General features: G+C 45.3%; 1 protein-coding gene across 1 annotated transcript in view; it reads right to left on the bottom strand.

Moving 5' to 3' along the window:
* Nucleotides 1-14,196, bottom strand: part of LOC149467756 (uncharacterized) — a 28,871-nt gene extending 14,675 nt beyond the window's left edge. Inside the window, exons 1-3 of the mRNA XM_089671264.1 lie at nt 14,130-14,196; nt 11,471-11,521; nt 2,440-2,505 (exon numbers count right to left, since the gene is read on the bottom strand). Of these exons, the coding sequence (XP_089527390.1) occupies nt 2,440-2,505; nt 11,471-11,521; nt 14,130-14,196 (184 nt within the window). The remainder of the gene's footprint in view (nt 1-2,439; nt 2,506-11,470; nt 11,522-14,129) is intronic.
* Nucleotides 14,197-17,813: the final 3,617 nt, after the last annotated feature.

The following is a 17,813-nucleotide window of genomic DNA, read 5'->3' as shown; positions in this document are numbered from 1 at the left end:
TTTATAGGTAATCACCTTCTAATGTTATGCATTTTGTAGACAAAGCACTAGCAAGGTCTTGTTCTTTGTTAGTCAATCAAGTAAAGTAAAATACCTTTATGGTTTTAAAAACTTTCACCTAAAAAAACTTTCCCAAATAATGGTATTACTTAAATTCCAAATGTTCTCCTTTGTAAGCAGAGTAAATTGTGCTCAGCTCTAAGCTGTATATGTTTGGTTATAATTAATGTTATTTACTATTTTGTTGCTCTCATTAACCTTTGAGACTTTCTAGCAGTGAAATGTTTGGAATGTGGTGCTGCTGAAATGTGAACCTGCGGCATGGACAATCATTAACCTAGACTTCACCTGTTTGTTTTTAGCAACCACATTGTAAGGTGCCACTGGAACAGGATACTTTGAGTCACCAGCGAGCTTCATATTACAAAACAAGTCAGAGGATGAAAGCAGGTTATTTTATGAACCGTGAAAGTCAAGTTTAGTTGATGTTTGGGGGTGTGTTATATCAGAGCTATTTATAGGGCGTGTATAATCTTTGGTTACAATTTAGATGCACATAAAAGGGATCAGATACTATAAATGTAAATAACATACGTTAATATTTTAAACATTTTCTATTTATATAGTTTGTAAGCATATATTATGACAAAGTGTCATAAAAAGGCGAAAAAAATTGTACTTTCCAACCAGGGTGGTTTGTGTGGTATAGGGTTCTAAAGGAAGTTTGCATTTGACAGAAGTCAGCTCCCTGCCTATGATGGGTTTAGAATGTAGTCAGGGAAAGCATGGGTGGGTTCCCTGGCCACCTGTCTGCTCCAGCTTGTCCATACTGGCCAAATTCACAGGTAGTTTGAGAGAGAGAGCTTGACATGGGCATGTACAATTACCCATACTGTAACATTCATAAAATCCTATAAAAAAGGTCATTTTCAATTTGCCCCAATGGCAGATGGCCTTTCCTTAGGAATGAATTGACATGTTGTGCACATGCTTGGCAAAATAAGAGCCTGACATAGGTGCAAGTTGTTAGACTTCTGTTGAGTAGGAGCAGCCACACATGGATCAACCTCTGCTGAACAGCCAAATGTTGATCCACTTGCTTATTGTGTTTCAGTTCACATTGTTTTTATGATTGTAAAGCTAACATATGTAGCGTGACTCCTATGGGAGTCACAGGAATACTGCACAGGTCTTCCCCAGCCAGGCCCACAGGCTCATTTACACATTTCTTCAATGACCAGTCTAGGGGTGATGTTTTTGTTGTTTTTATTTTTGGAGAACTTGAGTAGGGTTGAGGGAATCAGGTGGGATACCCCAAAAACAAGAACTATGTACAACATGAGGACTTAGGTATTCTTCAGTACAAGCCATATTAAAGCCCATGCTTGTAGTAAACAGTAGACAGTTTTAAGGTAGTAGTAGTAGTTAACTGTAAAACTCTTTCTTAGAACCACAAGAGCAAAGCCCCTTTACTGTAAGTAGAAGATTAGATAGGCAAAGCTCCTCAGGACACCAGGTGGTGTCCCCTTTAACTAGACTCACAGAAGACTCTCTAGCACCATGGGTGTGGCAAAGCACAAAGGTCCCCAAGATCTCTTAGAAGCGTCTGTACTCACACAAGGCCCAAGGACAGCTGGTTGCCTCCTTCCAACTTCCAAGCCACACCTTACTCCGGTGATACCAGACCAGATCTTCAGCAGGCAGCTCCCCTCAGTCAGCTCTCTTTAATTCCAGGGTCTCAGCATCCAGGCCCTCAGGTCACCCACCTGAGACCTCATGAAAGCACACATAACAGTACTGCTTGGAAGGGCAGTGTGCCTCCTCCAGGCTGGACTAATCCTATCCAGGAAAAGACCCCGAGCTCAGAGTGCTCACTGAATATATACAGTCTAGCAGCATGCCATCAGAGCCTGTCTCTCTGGGATAGGCCAGGGCTGTATCAATATTCATGCTATCAGACTGGCAGCAGCTGAACACATTGAGCAGACCTAAGTAGCAGAATGCAGCTTCACTGACTACAGTGAGCAAACTATGCTTTCACCTAACAATCACAGCCACACTGACTACAGTGTGGTAAGTAAATTTACCTATCAAAACACATACTAAATCTATCTATCTAAACCTAGCACCTATCTAGGAGGGTGCTACACATATGTTACACTAGATGCAGCTTTTGCAAATACCCTCTTTGCTGCCAATTGTGCGAAATACGATTTCTTGCCATTCGTATCCCTATAGTGGTAACCACATTTTCTGAGACTTCTCATGGTAGGGTTTTTTTATCTAGTTAGCTACTAATTATGTGTCTAGTGAATAAACTACCTCTCTGCGTTAATTCTGACAATTAACATTTCATACTTAGCAATGATTCTATAGATAATATCTGCATCTTACAAACAGCAAGGTTTTATTGAATCTCTTAGACTATTTTCTCAGTACCTTTACTAGTAGATGGTGACTTGGCATTTGTGTCTTCGGTAGCAGTTGCTGAATCCACTATGTCACCTGATAGAGATATTGCATTACTATTAGGATAGCCTTAAAATGAATTCATTTTATTTATTTATTTATTTCAGGTACTTATATAGAGCCATCAATTTACGCAGTGCTTTACATATACATATTGTACATTTACATCAGTCTCTAACCCTCAAGGGGTGTACAATCTAAGGTCCCTAACTCACATTCATACATACATATACTAGGTCCAATTTAGACAGGATCCAACTAACCTACCAGCATGTCTTTGGGGTGTGGGAGGAAACTAGAGTACCCAGAGAAAACCCACGCAGGCACAGGGAGAACATGCAAACTCCAGGCAGGTGGTGCCGTGGTTGGGATTCGAACCAACGACCCTAGTACTGCCAGGCGGAAGTGCTAACCATTGTTTTAGGTAAAGATATTTAGCATTTTTTATACCTAATAAAGTTTAAAGGAAAATTCCAATTTTATTAATAACATTATATCATGTAATTGTCACACAGTTTGTTGTGTAATGTTAAGCTATTAAAAGTTATCTTTCCATTTCAATCACCAATTAGTTGGGATTTAGTTTGGGGAGGTGCAAGGTTCATCCTCAACTCTTGCTGTTTACGGACCAGGCAGACTAAATGGCCTGCATGAGCTACCTGCTACTTCTGCATTATTACTACCACATCTAATTGGCAATTTCCTGCACTGAGAGACATAAGCTTCATTAGTTTCTAAGACACAGGCTTGTTTTACATTGTATATAATCCAGTGGAAATCCTGGGTGATGTCATTGACTAAATATGGTCAATGTCAGATAGCTTTACTAGCCAGCTTGTTGACATTCATCAGCTGACCAGTGTACTATCAGTAGTTAGAGCTTCAGAAAAGGATCACCATGCATGGGTCTTCATTAGGAATGAGCTCAAGGTTTGGTCCAAACACAGGTTCAAACTGAATTTTGGCTATTTGGGCTTTTGGAGAAGATGGGAGCTGGACATCATGCATAATAGCAGTATTATTTCCACTATTACTCTTGACAGGGTAATATTTGTCAATGGTTGTTAAGAAGGCCAGTGGGTGCAGAGGAGTCCTAGCAGCCACTGAAGTCCTCAGCCCCATTCACTTCCATGGTTGGGAATCACCAACCATGTAAGCAAAGGTACAGGCTTCAGTTGAAAAAATGGCATGGGGTTCTCCATAAGCTTTCAACAGGTACAATCACACCAAGGAGCCCTGGAATGGTGGTGGCTTGGATACCTATTACAGGAAAGCCAACTGCCAGCTGAAAATTTTGATACTGAAGCATGGGATCCTGGTATCACTGATTCCTGACAACGATATCATTACATTTCATTGCCTGTTTCTTAATAAAAAAAAAGAAAAAAGCACACAGACCCCTCATAAGGCCCCTAAAATACACAGCAGATCATTGGAGGGATCTGTATATGTTTTTTTTTCTAAAGAAGCCAGCAATGAAATGTAATTTGCTGTCAATGTAAACACGTTCCTTGGTAAATGTCAGTGCTGCTGCAGAACTTTCTGTACATCACAGAGATTCACCCCTCCAAAGACAGGATTAGGACACCCCCAGACATGTTATTTAAAGGAACTGGGCATTTTAACTGTTTAACTTTAAGCACTTAAACAAGCACTCTCCTGACTGAATAGAATTTTTTATTTTTTTTGCTTTTATACATGTTCCCCAGCATAGTGCTCACCCCCCACACTATTCTCTTGACAACCCTTGCCTATTAGTGTAGAAAATGTGCATTTTTAATGTGACAGATTTGCCTCCTATTGATTACAATGAGGTTTGGCATCCAAATTTCTTTGAAGTGTGCCAAACCCTGCTTTTACCGAACCCAGAGCAGTTCAGCTCAACCCTAGGCATTGAATTTGTGTCATTCATTGTAAGGGACCGCCCGGCGGTACCACTAGCACTCCACTGAATAGGCGTCCCCAGCGCACGGAGTCTAAGTCCCAGGGTGCTTGTTCACCAGGGCCCCTGATGGTGGGGATGGACTTGGAGCTCCCTGAGACCAGGTCGTGACTACTGGGTGCGTCCGTCAGTGGTAGTAGTATGCGCAAGGGGCTCCCACGGGGAAGAGTCTGATGTGAGGAGGTCAGGAGACCCCACTGCACGGGATGGATGGATGAGCAAGGTCAGACGGGCCGGGTCGGTAACAGAGAGGGCGGCAAGGTACAAGGCAGCGGGCATAGAATGGTCGGGTCACACGCCAGGTCAGCAACAGCAGGTCAAATCCAATAGGGGGCATTCAAGAGAGAGGTCAGGCAAAGCAAGGGTCAGAACAGGAGAAAACAGCAAGGTCAGGTATGCGCGAACTCGAACGCCGCGGCCGGCCCGGACCTAGTGCCCGTGTCCCTGCACAAGGCGGTGCACTGCGCCTGCGCCGGGACCATCGCGGCAGGGATCGGGGAGATCCCTGACATTGCCCCCCCCCCTACGGGCAGCCTCCGGATGCCCATCCGATCTCTCCACCACGGGTGATCGCGAAAGAACCTCCGGACAAGTCTGGGTGCATGGACATTATGGGCTGGTTCCCAAGAATTGTCCTCAGGACCATAGCCCTTCCATTTGATAAGGAATTGGGTCTGGCCTCCCCTCTTTCGACACTTCAGGATTGTTTCAACCTCAAACTCTTCTTCTCCTTCGACCGTTACCGCTTCCGGGGGTCTAGATTCCCGGTCAGGGAAGGCATCTGGGACCACTGGCTTCAGCAGGGACACATGAAAGACCGGGTGGATCTTGAGCGTGTCAGGGAGGGCGAGTTCGTAGGCTACTTCGTTAACCATCCGTTTAATGCAGAAGGGGCCTATAAATTTGGGTCCCAATTTCTTTGACGGGCAAAGCATCTTTAGATTGGACGTCGCCAGCCAAACCTTCTCCCCAGGCCGCAATACCAGATCTCCTCTCCGTTTCCTGTTGAATGCTTTCCTGTAGTCTTCCTGGGCCCGACTGATGGCCACTTGAAGCTTCTTATTGTTCGCAGCGAAGAACGTTACCACATCTTGTGTAGCTGGTACTGGGCATTCCGACACCAAATCCGGGAGGAAGACTGGGTGAAAGCCATAGTTGGCAAAGAACGGGGATTGCCCTGTTGCTGAGTGGCGGGCGTTGTTATACGCAAATTCCGCTAAAGGAAGAAGTGGCAGCCAGTCATCTTGAGTAAACGAGGTATAGCATCTTAAGTATTGCTCCAAGGTCTGATTGGTCCTTTCGGTTTGACCGTTAGTTTGAGGGTGGAACGCAGAGGAGAGAGATAATTTGATGTCCAGGGCTTTGCACAGTGCCCTCCAGAATCTGGACGTGAACTGGACCCCTCGGTCCGAGACAATGTCTTCGGGGACCCCATGCAACCTGACTACCTCACGAATGAAGACTCGCGCGGTCTCGGCCGCCGAGGGGGTTTTCTTCAACGGGATGAAGTGGGCCATCTTGGACAAGCGGTCCACGACCACCAGGATTGCCGTGTGGTCTTGGGATGGCGGAAGCTCGACTATAAAGTCTAGTGAGATCTTTTGCCAAGGCCGTTCAGGAATAGGTAAGGGTCGCAGCAGACCCCAAACCTTGTTTCTTGATGGCTTGTTCTTCTGGCAGGTGACACAGGACCTGACATAGCCCTTACAATCCTTAGCCATGTCTGGCCACCAGAATGAGCGTCGGAGAAGTTCCAGGGTCTTTTCTGGGCCAAAGTGCCCCGCCATTGGGTGGTCGTGGCAATGCCCCAAGACCAAGGTTCGGGCTTCTTCCGGCACCACAATTCGGTCTTCCCTCCATAGGAGTCCCCCCTTGTTCCGGAGCGGCCCTCCGCCTGGGGTAGAGAAGTTTGTGGATGCCTCCATTAGCCTGGAACGAAGGTCCGACTGAAGGACCAAGAAGTTACCCGAGGACAGGATGGTGTCAGGTACTGGGGTCTCCTTGGCGTCTTCGTACATCCGTGATAACGCATCCGGCTTAGTGTTCTTTGATCCCGGCCGGTACGTAATGTGGAAGTTGAATCTCGAAAAGAATAGTGCCCATCTCGCCTGTCGCGGGCGTAGACGCTTGGCGGTTCTCAGATACTCTAAGTTCTTGTGGTCAGTAAATATTAAGATGGGGTGCACCGCACCTTCCAGCAGGTACCTCCATTCCTCTAACGCCGTTTTGATCGCTAGTAGCTCTCGATCACCGATATCATAGTTCCTCTCCGCTAGGGTCAGCTTCCGTGAGAAGAACGCTACAGGGTGGAGCAGTTCCTTGGTGCCTTTTCGTTGGGAGAGGATGGAGCCTACCGCATTCTCCGATGCATCTACCTCCAAGATATAGGGCAGAGCGGCGTCTGGGTGACCCAAAATGGGTGCCGAAGTGAACAGCTTCTTTAAGACTTCGAAAGCTCCCTGCGCTTCTGGTGTCCATCTGAATCGGGTTCCCAGCTTGGTTAGCTGAGTAATGGGGGAGACCAGACCCGAGAAGTTCTTGATGAACTTCCGGTAAAAATTTGCAAAGCCGATGAATCGTTGGACGCCTTTCCTGTCTGTGGGTTCAGGCCAATCCAGTATTGCAGCGACCTTCTGGGGATCCATCGCGACCCCCGCGGTGGAGATAATCAGGCCCAAGAAGGCAATGCTGGATTGTTCAAAACAACATTTTTCTGCCTTGGCGTACAACCCATGCTGCCGCAACCGCCCCAATACTTTTGCTACATGTATTCTGTGTTCCCCCAAAGACGGGGAGAAAATCAGAATGTCGTCTAAATAAACGATCACAAAGACATCCAGAAAGTCCCTAAAAATATCATTTACAAAGTGTTGAAAAGTGGCCGGAGCATTGCACAACCCGAACGGCATGACCAGATATTCGAAATGACCGAAGCGGGTGCGGAAGGCCGTCTTCCACTCGTCCCCCTCCCTTATGCGAATCAAGTTGTACGCCCCCCTCAGATCCAGCTTGGTAAAAACCACTGCTGACTTTAAACTTTGGAACAGCTCAGGTACTAACGGTAGTGGGTAACGGTTTTTTATCGTGACCCTGTTCAATTCCCTGTAATCGATACATGGCCTTAAGGTTTTGTCCTTCTTTTCAACAAAGAAGATTCCCGCCCCCGCCGGTGAGGTGGAGTGGCGGATGAACCCCTTCTGGAGGCTGTCCTCGATATATTCCTTTAGGGCCCCCAATTCGGGCTCTGAAAGGGGGAAGATTCGCCCAAAAGGAATTTCTGAGCCGGGTAACAGGTCAATGGGGCAGTCATAAGGGCGGTGGGGGGGTAGAGTATCAGCTCCCCGTTTGCTGAACACATCTAGAAACCCATGGTAGACCGCAGGGATTACTTGTTTTAATTCAGCTTCCCCCTCAGAGCACAGGAGGATTTGGGGGGCCCCCGGGCCCGAAGTGCGGCAGTATATCCGACAGTATGGGGAAGGGAACGTGATTACTCCGGTCTCCCAGTCAATCTGGGGGTTATGGGCCCGTAACCATGGGAGCCCCAGAATGACTGGGAAGAGGGGTGAAGCTATAGCATCCAGGCAGAGGAATTCCTGGTGCTGGCCGGCAATGACAGTGGTGATGGAGGGGGTTTCCTGGTTCACTACCCCCGATTTTATTCGGGAACCGTCGGCCAAATAAATATTGAACCCCTTCTGTTTAAATTGGAGAGGAATACCCTGCTGGTGAGCAAAATTAATATCCACGAAGCAGCTGCATGCCCCAGAGTCAATTATGGCCGATACTTCCACGGTCCTTTCTGGAAGCTGAAAGGAAAGCGGTACCACTAAGTATTGGGATGGACCAACATTGCCAATGGATAAGGAAGAAGAGGTGCACTTACTCAGTTTCTGCGGGCAGGAACGCGCCATATGACCAGCTTCGCCACAATAGAGGCGCAGGTTCTGGGATCGTCTGCGCAGATGTTCCTCTGGGGATAGTTTAGGCCGTGCCAGGCCGAGCTGCATGGGTTCGGGGTTGTCTCCAGGTGGCCGGTTTTGGATGATTGGCCTAGGTGTTTGACTGGGACCCTGAAATGATCCCCAGGGATTTCCATGACCCTGGCCGGACCTCTCAAACCTGCGTTCCCGCAGTCTACGGTCAATTTTAATGGTCAGTGCTATTAAGTCCTCTAAAGTCTCAGGTACCTCCACCCGGGCGAGCTCGTCTTTCAGGCCATCTGATAGGCCAATACGGAACTGATGCAGGAGTGCGAACTCGTTCCAGCGAGTATCCCCCATCCACCGCCTACATTCAGCTGCGTACTCCTCCGCCGCTCGGCGGCCTTGCCGGAGCGTGTACAGAGTAGCTTCAGCAGAAGCTGCCCGCTGCGGGTCATCATAAAGGATGGCCATAGCATCAAAAAAACTGTCAACCGAACTGAGGTGAGGGTCGTTTTTTCCCCGTAATCGATGGGCCCAGTCTTGGGGTTCACCCTGCAGGAGGGAGATGACGAACCCCACCTTCACGGATTCAGTCACGAAGGTTCGGGGTTGTAGCTCAAAATAGAGGAGGCAGGACTCGCGGAATGATCTGAAACGTGTGTGCGGTCCCCGTGGAAACGTTCAGGTAAGGGTACTCGGGGGTCGGCCGCCAGGAATGGTGCGGATGCCCCAGACACCAGCACAGGGGCTGCTACAGCTGGAGATGTGGGGACCGCGGCCTGTGGGGCGGCAGCGGATATAGTGCAGGTCTGGAATTGAGTTTCAATCCGCTGACATCTATCCTGCAGGGCCGATACGGTCTGTGTCAAATTGGACAGGTGCCTGCAGATCTCCTCCAGCGGCGAGGGACCTCCTCTAGACTCAGTCATGGCCTTCTGGTACTGTAAGGGACCGCCCGGCGGTACGACTAGCACTCCACTGAATAGGCGTCCCCAGCGCACGGAGTCTAAGTCCCAGGGTGCTTGTTCACCAGGGCCCCTGATGGTGGGGATGGACTTGGAGCTCCCTGAGACCAGGTCGTGACTACTGGGTGCGTCCGTCAGTGGTAGTAGTATGCGCAAGGGGCTCCCACGGGGAAGAGTCTGATGTGAGGAGGTCAGGAGACCCCACTGCACGGGATGGATGGATGGATGAGCAAGGTCAGACGGGCCGGGTCGGTAACAGAGAGGGCGGCAAGGTACAAGGCAGCGGGCATAGAATGGTCGGGTCACACGCCAGGTCAGCAACAGCAGGTCAAATCCAATAGGGGGCATTCAAGAGAGAGGTCAGGCAAAGCAAGGGTCAGAACAGGAGAAAACAGCAAGGTCAGGTACAATCCGGGTCAATAACTTACAGGGTACAGGTTCACAGGATACAGGATGCAGGAAAGACCAGAAGGCACTGAATGACAGCTCAGGGCCATTTAAATATCCCGCCCTGCGCTGCCATTGGTGCCCAGCGGGCGGCCGCGGCTTCTACTGCGCATGCGCGAACTCGAACGCCGCGGCCGGCCCGGACCTAGTGCCCGTGTCCCTGCACAGGGCGGTGCACTGCGCCTGCGCCGAGACCATCGCGGCAGGGATCGGGGAGATCCCTGACATTCATTCTAAATGATCACTGGAACGATCACTGGATGATGCAATAGACACTGAATTTATATCATGAGACTTCCTGTGGGCTTTTTTGTTGTCGTTAATAAAGGACTTTATCACAGTGTGTGTGTTTATTTACTTTTTACTTTTTTTTACTATTTTTTTTAAATTAGTAACTAGGGTACTATGTAGCCCTTACTCTTTCATAACTAGGGGGGGCAGATATCTAGGGCCCCCTTATTTTAAATCCCCCCTCACGAACCTTTACAATCACAGGACTGAGATTGTAGGGTATAGGCTCTTGTCCCCATCAACATGGAGCAATGATGCCTTGCCAAGAGGGACATTGGCAGGGTACCCCCTGCATGTTTACCAGGTGGCTGGCTATGGTCATTTAGAAGCAAACAGTATTTTTTTTCTTTCTGAATGTCACTTTTGCTCTAATATGTCCTACACAGGTATGCCACTTTACAGGCAGGTTTAATGTATCCCCAAGCAAGTTTTTTTTTAAAGAAATTGTGCTTCTTTAATGTTTCATTTTAAGTCACTTAAAAAAACTGCTTCCTGCTCAACTCTATTTTTTATATTCTTTTTCTGCATTGGCACATGTCCATCCTGGTAGTGCCCAGCTACCCAAGCCCTTTTTGACAGTGCCTTGTCTATTAGCCTTGAAAATGGCCAAAATTGATTTTCAGGATTTGTCTCTCCTTGACTTTAATGGGGTTTGCAATTTTCTGGTTTTACAATGGGTTTGTCAAACTTGACTAGAACAAAAGCACATGTGCCCACCGCTGGTAAATAGGATTTTTGGGCCCCCACCATTGCTAGCAGAAGACAGCAGATACCACCATATCAGGATTTTTAAACATCACAGGTCTCAAATTGCAGTATCTAGTTAAAGAGACCTCCTCTTTTAAGGCCATTTCTATTCAAACTGGGGTATTTATATCTATTCATAGCAGAGTATATATTGACATAATTCTCTGCATTCCCTATTGCGGCGTCGGTGGTCCAGAGGGAGCTTTTTCTTCCCCCTCTTGCTGCTGGTGTTGCAATTAAATGGTTGAAGCTTACTTCTCATTACTGTATAATCTATTAAACATTGCTAATTGATTGTTCTGTTTTTATGTGTTAATTGGGGTTGTATGTCCTAAACCCATTATTTTTGAACAAGTCTAATATAGAGCTGTTACTAGAGAATTGTGTCTCTTGCATTATTATTCTATACTGTTGAAATATATTTGAACCCAGAGTGTCAGATGTCGGGAGGCTTGCAAGGTCAGGGCAACCACTGGGGACAAGCATTATCAAGTGGCCCTTGTGGGGTTAGCGCTACACTAGCCATTGAGGCAGTGTCATTAGACAGAGGAAAGAAAACTATACTGGAGCTTAGTCTTGAAGGCAGGAAAAGTCAATAACAAAGAGAAATTAAATCTGTGATTTCTGGCCAGTAAAGGTTCACTTAAATTTGGGGGAGTACAAATCACCAACAGATAACTTACCTGAGTCCCTTTGTTTTCCTACATCTTCTTCTTTTTCTTTCTTTTTTAAACCTATAAATACAACAAAATGTTTCAATTTAACACTTCAAGAGCTCTATGGGTTGTAACCTTCTGCACGATCTAAATTAATAAAGCTAGAATTTTAAGCTCCTGTTCATTTAAAAATAACAGCAATAAGGCCAAACCAGTATAGATCATGGATTCTAAACTATATAACCTGAGAACCCAAGTAAGAAAATTTTTACCATACTGGGATCTAAGAAGGAAAATGCCATGACCATATAATACAAAAATGATCACACAAACAATAATCTAATTCACACTATACAAAAATGACAACCACCCCAATTTATAAATAACGTTTACAGTAAGGTGCACATGGAAGGAATTTGCACAGCACGAACAAACAGCAGCACACGTACCAGCTAACCTACAATAAAACAAAACAAAATGGCACTGTCCAACAACCTGATGAAAAGAGAGGTTTTAGTTGCACATGTAGTACCCTTCTAGTTTAGCTAGGAAGAGCTAGACTCCCATGGTTAGACATGGAGTAGCAGCCCAGGTGTAATAGCCAGAGAGGGGTCAAATTGTGGTCAGGGCTAAGAGGCTCTGCAGGCTAGCCCCTCTGGAATATCCTCGTGCTATAGGGCTTTTGGAGGAAGTCCCTAGCAGCAGGGGTGAATCTGAGGAGTAGCTGGTTGCTCTCTTGATGGGTCTTGGCCAATCCCCGTCAGGAGGTTAGAAGGGGGCTGGACACCCTTAAAAGTATTGGAACCTGCTCAGTTGCGGGAGAGTTGGAGGGAGAGTTTCCGGTGGAAGATGTGAGGCTGAGAGCAGGAGGCTGCGAGGAGGCCCAGTGGGATGAAGCCTATCTGCAGGCCTAGAGCTGAAAAGGAGGAAAGCTAAGAGCTCACCGGCTCCCTGAGAGAGGACAACCTGTATGGCAGGGAAGGAGTAGCCCAGTAGCCCACAAGCGGTATGGGAGAGGATCTGAGTGAGTACACCTATTCCCCCTTGTTGGATAGGGGAAGGAGCACTCTGGTGGAAAAAACAAATTAAAAGAAAACAAACTCTCTTGCGCTCTATGACCCAACACAGGGTAGGTAGATGGAGTCAGGACTTGGAAGTTTCTACCACCAGTGCATATGGGGTTGTTCAGCTCCAAACAAGACTGGGGAAGCCCCACCAATACTGTGAAGCGAAAACAAACAAAGAGCGCACCAACCTTGCGCATTACCTCAGTAAGCCAAAATTTATTAATTACAGAATAATACTCACAAACCCTGAAGTATATCATGCATGTTGACGCGTTTTGAAGGATGAACCTTCTTCATCAGAGCTTGCAAGCTCTGATGAAGAAGGTTCGTCCTTCGAAATGCGTCAGTTGTTCCCTGAGTGTCCACTCCTCTGATGGGACTTGCGCAGGCTGCTTTTATCCTTAGACCATTTGAGGAGTTACATGCATGATATACTTCAGTGTTTGTGAGTATTATTCTGTAATTAATACATTTTGGCTTACTGAGGTAATGCGCAAGGTTGGTGTGCTCTTTTTTTGTTTTCGCTTCATGGAAAAAACAAATTAGCCACCTACCAGGGACTGTCTATTTCTTAAAGTGGCTGTAACTGGATTCCCTGTTCAGGGACACCTCCAGATTTCTGGGTGAAGAGGTGAGGTTCATCTAGGATCTGAGGTGGTACATTAAGGAGATGCTGGCTAGCTCTCTCCCAGAGACTGTGCTGCAGAGAAGGCTTGTAAATAGTTCTAGGAAGTTGTCCTCAGTTTATCAGCATCCTTGTGAATCCTGTACACCCCTAACCCTATCCCAGTTCAAAATCCCCTAAATAAAACAACATAAACCAAAGCTCAAGGACTGATTTTTTTACTCTGGATGCAAGCCTGTGTGAAGATGTATAGTGCCTGGCTGTGCAGGACTATAGGGGATTCAAATTCTCTAGCAACTCCTAAGGGGGTAGTGTTACACACATGTTTGCAAATATATGTGGAAACATCTATAATATATTATGAACTGACCTCAGAATTCATAATACGTCATGTTGGAGGTGGTGAGGTGGGACTGAGCACAGAACAACCCTGCCTAAACTAGTAGTAAGTGGCTACTGTAGTTAGACAACCACACCTACTATCTTACAGGCTGATTCTTTCTCAGACAACTTATCCTTTCACAGTTGAAACAGTGGTGGTTATTTAATAAAACTGGAAGCTGCAAAAGCTGCTACAATTCTACATAGAAACCGTTGAGCTTCCAGGTTTTATTGTCAAAGCTTAATTGAACAAACTACAGTTAGAAGATGATTGGCTACCATGTACAGCTGCACCAGATTCGGAGTGCACCAGTTAGTAAATCTCCCCCACTATTTTTTGAAGCTTTCTACCTTACCATTAGACCATATGTTGTCTTTGTTTTCAAGCTGTGGGTGTTTTGTTACAAATAGGTCTTAAAACTTGTTAATTTTATTGCTTTCTCTGCAAAGAACGCAGAACAGAATACATTGTGGGAGATTTTTTCAATTTCTGTAAACTTAAGTAAAGCTAAAGAAATAAGATATTTATTGTATATTCTTTTAGTAGTAGACATTTCCAACTATTCCTTCCTCACCTCCTAATCTTGTTTTAGGAATGTTCTGTGTGCCTCACCTTGCATGCATGCTAGTTCCTTATACATGTCTGTGCTGTCATTCATAGTCAGTGTGCTGTAACTCATCACTAATCTGCTAATTTGCACTTTGGACACATAATCAATAGGCAACCCATCCTAAACTCGTCCACTGCCCAATTTAGGTTCGACCCATCCACATGTCAAGAGTTTTCACGTAATATAATATGGTGAATAAAAACTGTCAGATTTGTCCTATTGTACCAAATTTCAACCAGCACTACAAAATGACCACATAGAATGATAATTTGGCTGCAATGGGAAATGCAAACTGTATCTATTTTACACTCTCATAATAGCATCCTTGCATATGTATTCCAGGGATCTTATTTAATGGGATAATACAAATAACAGTGGCATGCAATAACTATAGCATTATATTGGAAATCAGTTTTAAAGAGCCTGCTGAAAGCAGGTTTCAGACTGGATGTCAGGGAACACTACTCACAATTACTTTTAACACCATGTTATTAAATACGTCCTTGACTGTTCTATCTTTTAGTAATCTCCTGGGCAGTAAATTCCACAGTGATCAGATAGTCCTGCTCCTCCCTTAGAGTATACACTATATTATCAGAGACTGATAGTAATAGGATTGGCCATTAAAAATAAAAATAAAAATGTGCCAGGTATGTGTGGTAACACTTTATAATGCTACACAGTAAAATCCAGGCCAGCTATCAGGAGGGAAGTTTGCAGGGTATTTGTTGAAAGCCAAAGGCACCAAGAGACCAAGGTGTAACAGATCTTGGGTTATGATGTTATAGGGGGCCTGATTTCTCAGCTTCCCGTTGCTCTAGGAGAGGGTCTCCAAACTTTATAAACAAAGAGCCATTTTACCATTTTCAAACTTTGGGGAAAGGGGGGTTGTCTGTCAGTGTGAGTGGAAAATGCCCTGGTGTCATTTGGAGTAAACAATGCCCCATCAATGGTATTAGTGGGCAGAATAATCAGTATCAAGGAGAAGGAATAATGCCCCATTGTTTGTGTCAGTGTGAGGAATTTTGCCTCATTGTTGGTGTCAGTGGGAAGAATAGTGCCCCATTGTTGGTGTCAGTGGGAGAAATAGTGCCCCATCTTTGGTATCAGTGGAAGGAATAGCGCCCCATCATTGTTGTCAGTGGGAAGTATTTTGCCCAATTGTTGGTGTCACTGGGAGTAATAAAGCCCCAAGGGCTGGACACGGGCAGGTAAAGGGCCACATCAGGCCCCCGGGCCACAGTTTGGAGACCAGTGCTCTAGGAGATGAGATAACTCTTGTTTAAAAGCAAAGCAACTCTCCTTTCCATTTGTTTACATTAGATTTGAGTGGATTGTTTATTGAACGTATAAAACAGTTTCATGCATGAGACAGATGAGACAGCCCCATACATGAACATGTAAACTCTTCTGACTTTAGTTTTGAATACAATGCACTGCTGCAACCACAGGTATATGAATAATTGTATTGCATTCATGCCAACAGTGATCCACCCAGCTCTTCTGTGGCAGCCCCCTGCAGCCATAGTGAAACTAGACTCTTCAGCACCAATGAAATGTTGGCCAAAATTTTATTAAAGTTGGGGAGTGACACCGATGTGAAACGCTATGCCTTTAATAAGTAGCCATGTTCCCCTCTTCTGCTGTTCAGTAGACCCTGCAAAAATGTGATGAGAAAATATCTGAACTGCCATTTCTGTTTACAAAAGTTAAGAACAGCAGTTCTCATAAGACTCAAAAAATTCAGTTTCTAATGAATCATAAGAATAGCTGCTCACTTATGTTTTGGGATCTACAGATTTTGCCTTACTACAGTATAGCCACAGAGGACTGTATGCAACCCTATGAGGAACTATACTTGTCAATATACACGGCTTGATTTAGACCAAAAGTAGACTCACTTAAATTCATTAACATGGAACTTTACCCCTAACGGGTATGTAGTGTAATACATGAACTCAATTCTTTCCTTTCCTGATCTTCAACATGTGCTCTATATAGATTTACTTAGTTGTGCTCTCTTTTTTCTTCCTTTCCCTTCTTATGAATTTCTGGGCTATTTAGATCATCAGCAGTCTCATTTAAGGTAATGGCTGCCATACTGAGATATTAATTAGATCATCCACTGATAAGTCCCTTCCAGCCAATTCTCCATTTAAACATGATTTAAAATGTAAGCCTTTTTCTATATATATGCATATATATCTAGGCACCAATTATGTGTGCATCTCCTGTGCAACCTTGGTTTCATATTTATTGTAGTTATCCTTTTACATTTTATTTGGCAGCACTTTTGTTGCACTTAATGGCCCCTGCCGCTCACTGCTGGCCCCAGTGGTTTAGGCTTTGCTGTTTTGGAGGCAGTTCCCCTCTGTGACATCAGGTGGCAACAGCATATTCTACATGTGTGGTTATATCTTTGGCGACTTTGAGCATTTATTTTTGGCTATACAAGTTAGGTAAGTGTTTTTCTTCTATAGAAATGTACTATCTAATATATTGTTTATGACTACCTGACATTTAATCTTATATTTCAGAAAAAAACTTGAAGCTAAATACATACAGGCCTGAAGAAGAGATAAAGAGTCTCAAAATGCGTCGGGTGTTGCTATATGCTTTACATGCTTTACAGGCTTAGGTTCTTATATTGTCTAGCACTGTCATTATGTCTTGATCAATTTGTTGCCATTTCGTACATGTGTTTTAACATTTTGGACTATACTTTATAGTACCTATGGGGGTGCTGGGGTGGGCTGTGCCCACCCAGATTTTAGCTGTGCCCCCCCAGGTCTGTGAGAGTGCATCCACTGATCCGTGAGTCAGCCTGATGCAGACAGTTGATGTAAGGGGGCACTCTGTTGGGGCAATTGATGTAAGAGAGACTCTGATGGGACACCTGATGTAAGAGGACACTTTGATGGAGACTGATGTAAGGGAGCACTCTGATTGGAACCCTGATGTAAGGGGGAACTTTGATAGGGGGCCTGATGTAAAGAGGCATTCTGATAGGGACCCTGATGTAAGGGTGGGACAGGTTCTGTGTCAGCCTAATACACACTAGTGTTTCCCAGGTCGTAACACTGTGTGACAGATTCTCAGTGACTCACACACAGTGTTGACATTTTTCCCCCTGACTTTTTTCTACTGCACCCCCAGATCAGAAAGGCTAGATCCGGTCCTGTTACCTTTCAGTAAGAATTGTTAGCAGGGGCAGACTGACCATTTGGAAACTCGGGCACTGCCCAAAGGCCCAGGGTCAGTAGGGGTCCCCATGAGATGCCCCTGGTACCTTTTTCATAGGCTTTTTTGAGTTTGGGCAAGGAAACAGGGGCCCCATGATCCCCTATTGCCCGGGGGCCCCATGAGTTGTCAGTCCGTCCCTGCTTGTTAGTATTTTCTTTATATATAAAGGTTCTTTGGACTTGCTGCTACATAAAAAGTCCCCACATATAGAGGATATTATTCTGTTAATTGCATCAACCTGGAATGTTTCCAGCCTCATTTTATTATATTTGATAACTTCTATGAGAGATTCACATTAAAACATCGAAATGCCAACATACATAACATGATAAGGAAATTTAAAGGTGCCTATCATCTTGTCTGAAGTCAGAATTTCAAGATTTTTACTTGATGCTTTTATAAGCTTTTTGGGGTAGAATGTAAAAAACAATTCTATGCTTTTA

The sequence above is a fragment of the Staurois parvus genome, unplaced genomic scaffold (genome assembly GCF_062004578.1).
Source record: "Staurois parvus isolate SC_StPar_1 unplaced genomic scaffold, SC_StPar_1.0 ptg000102l, whole genome shotgun sequence".
In the NCBI taxonomy this organism is placed as follows: domain Eukaryota; kingdom Metazoa; phylum Chordata; class Amphibia; order Anura; family Ranidae; genus Staurois; species Staurois parvus.
This window is presented reverse-complemented; position numbering and strand designations above follow the sequence as displayed.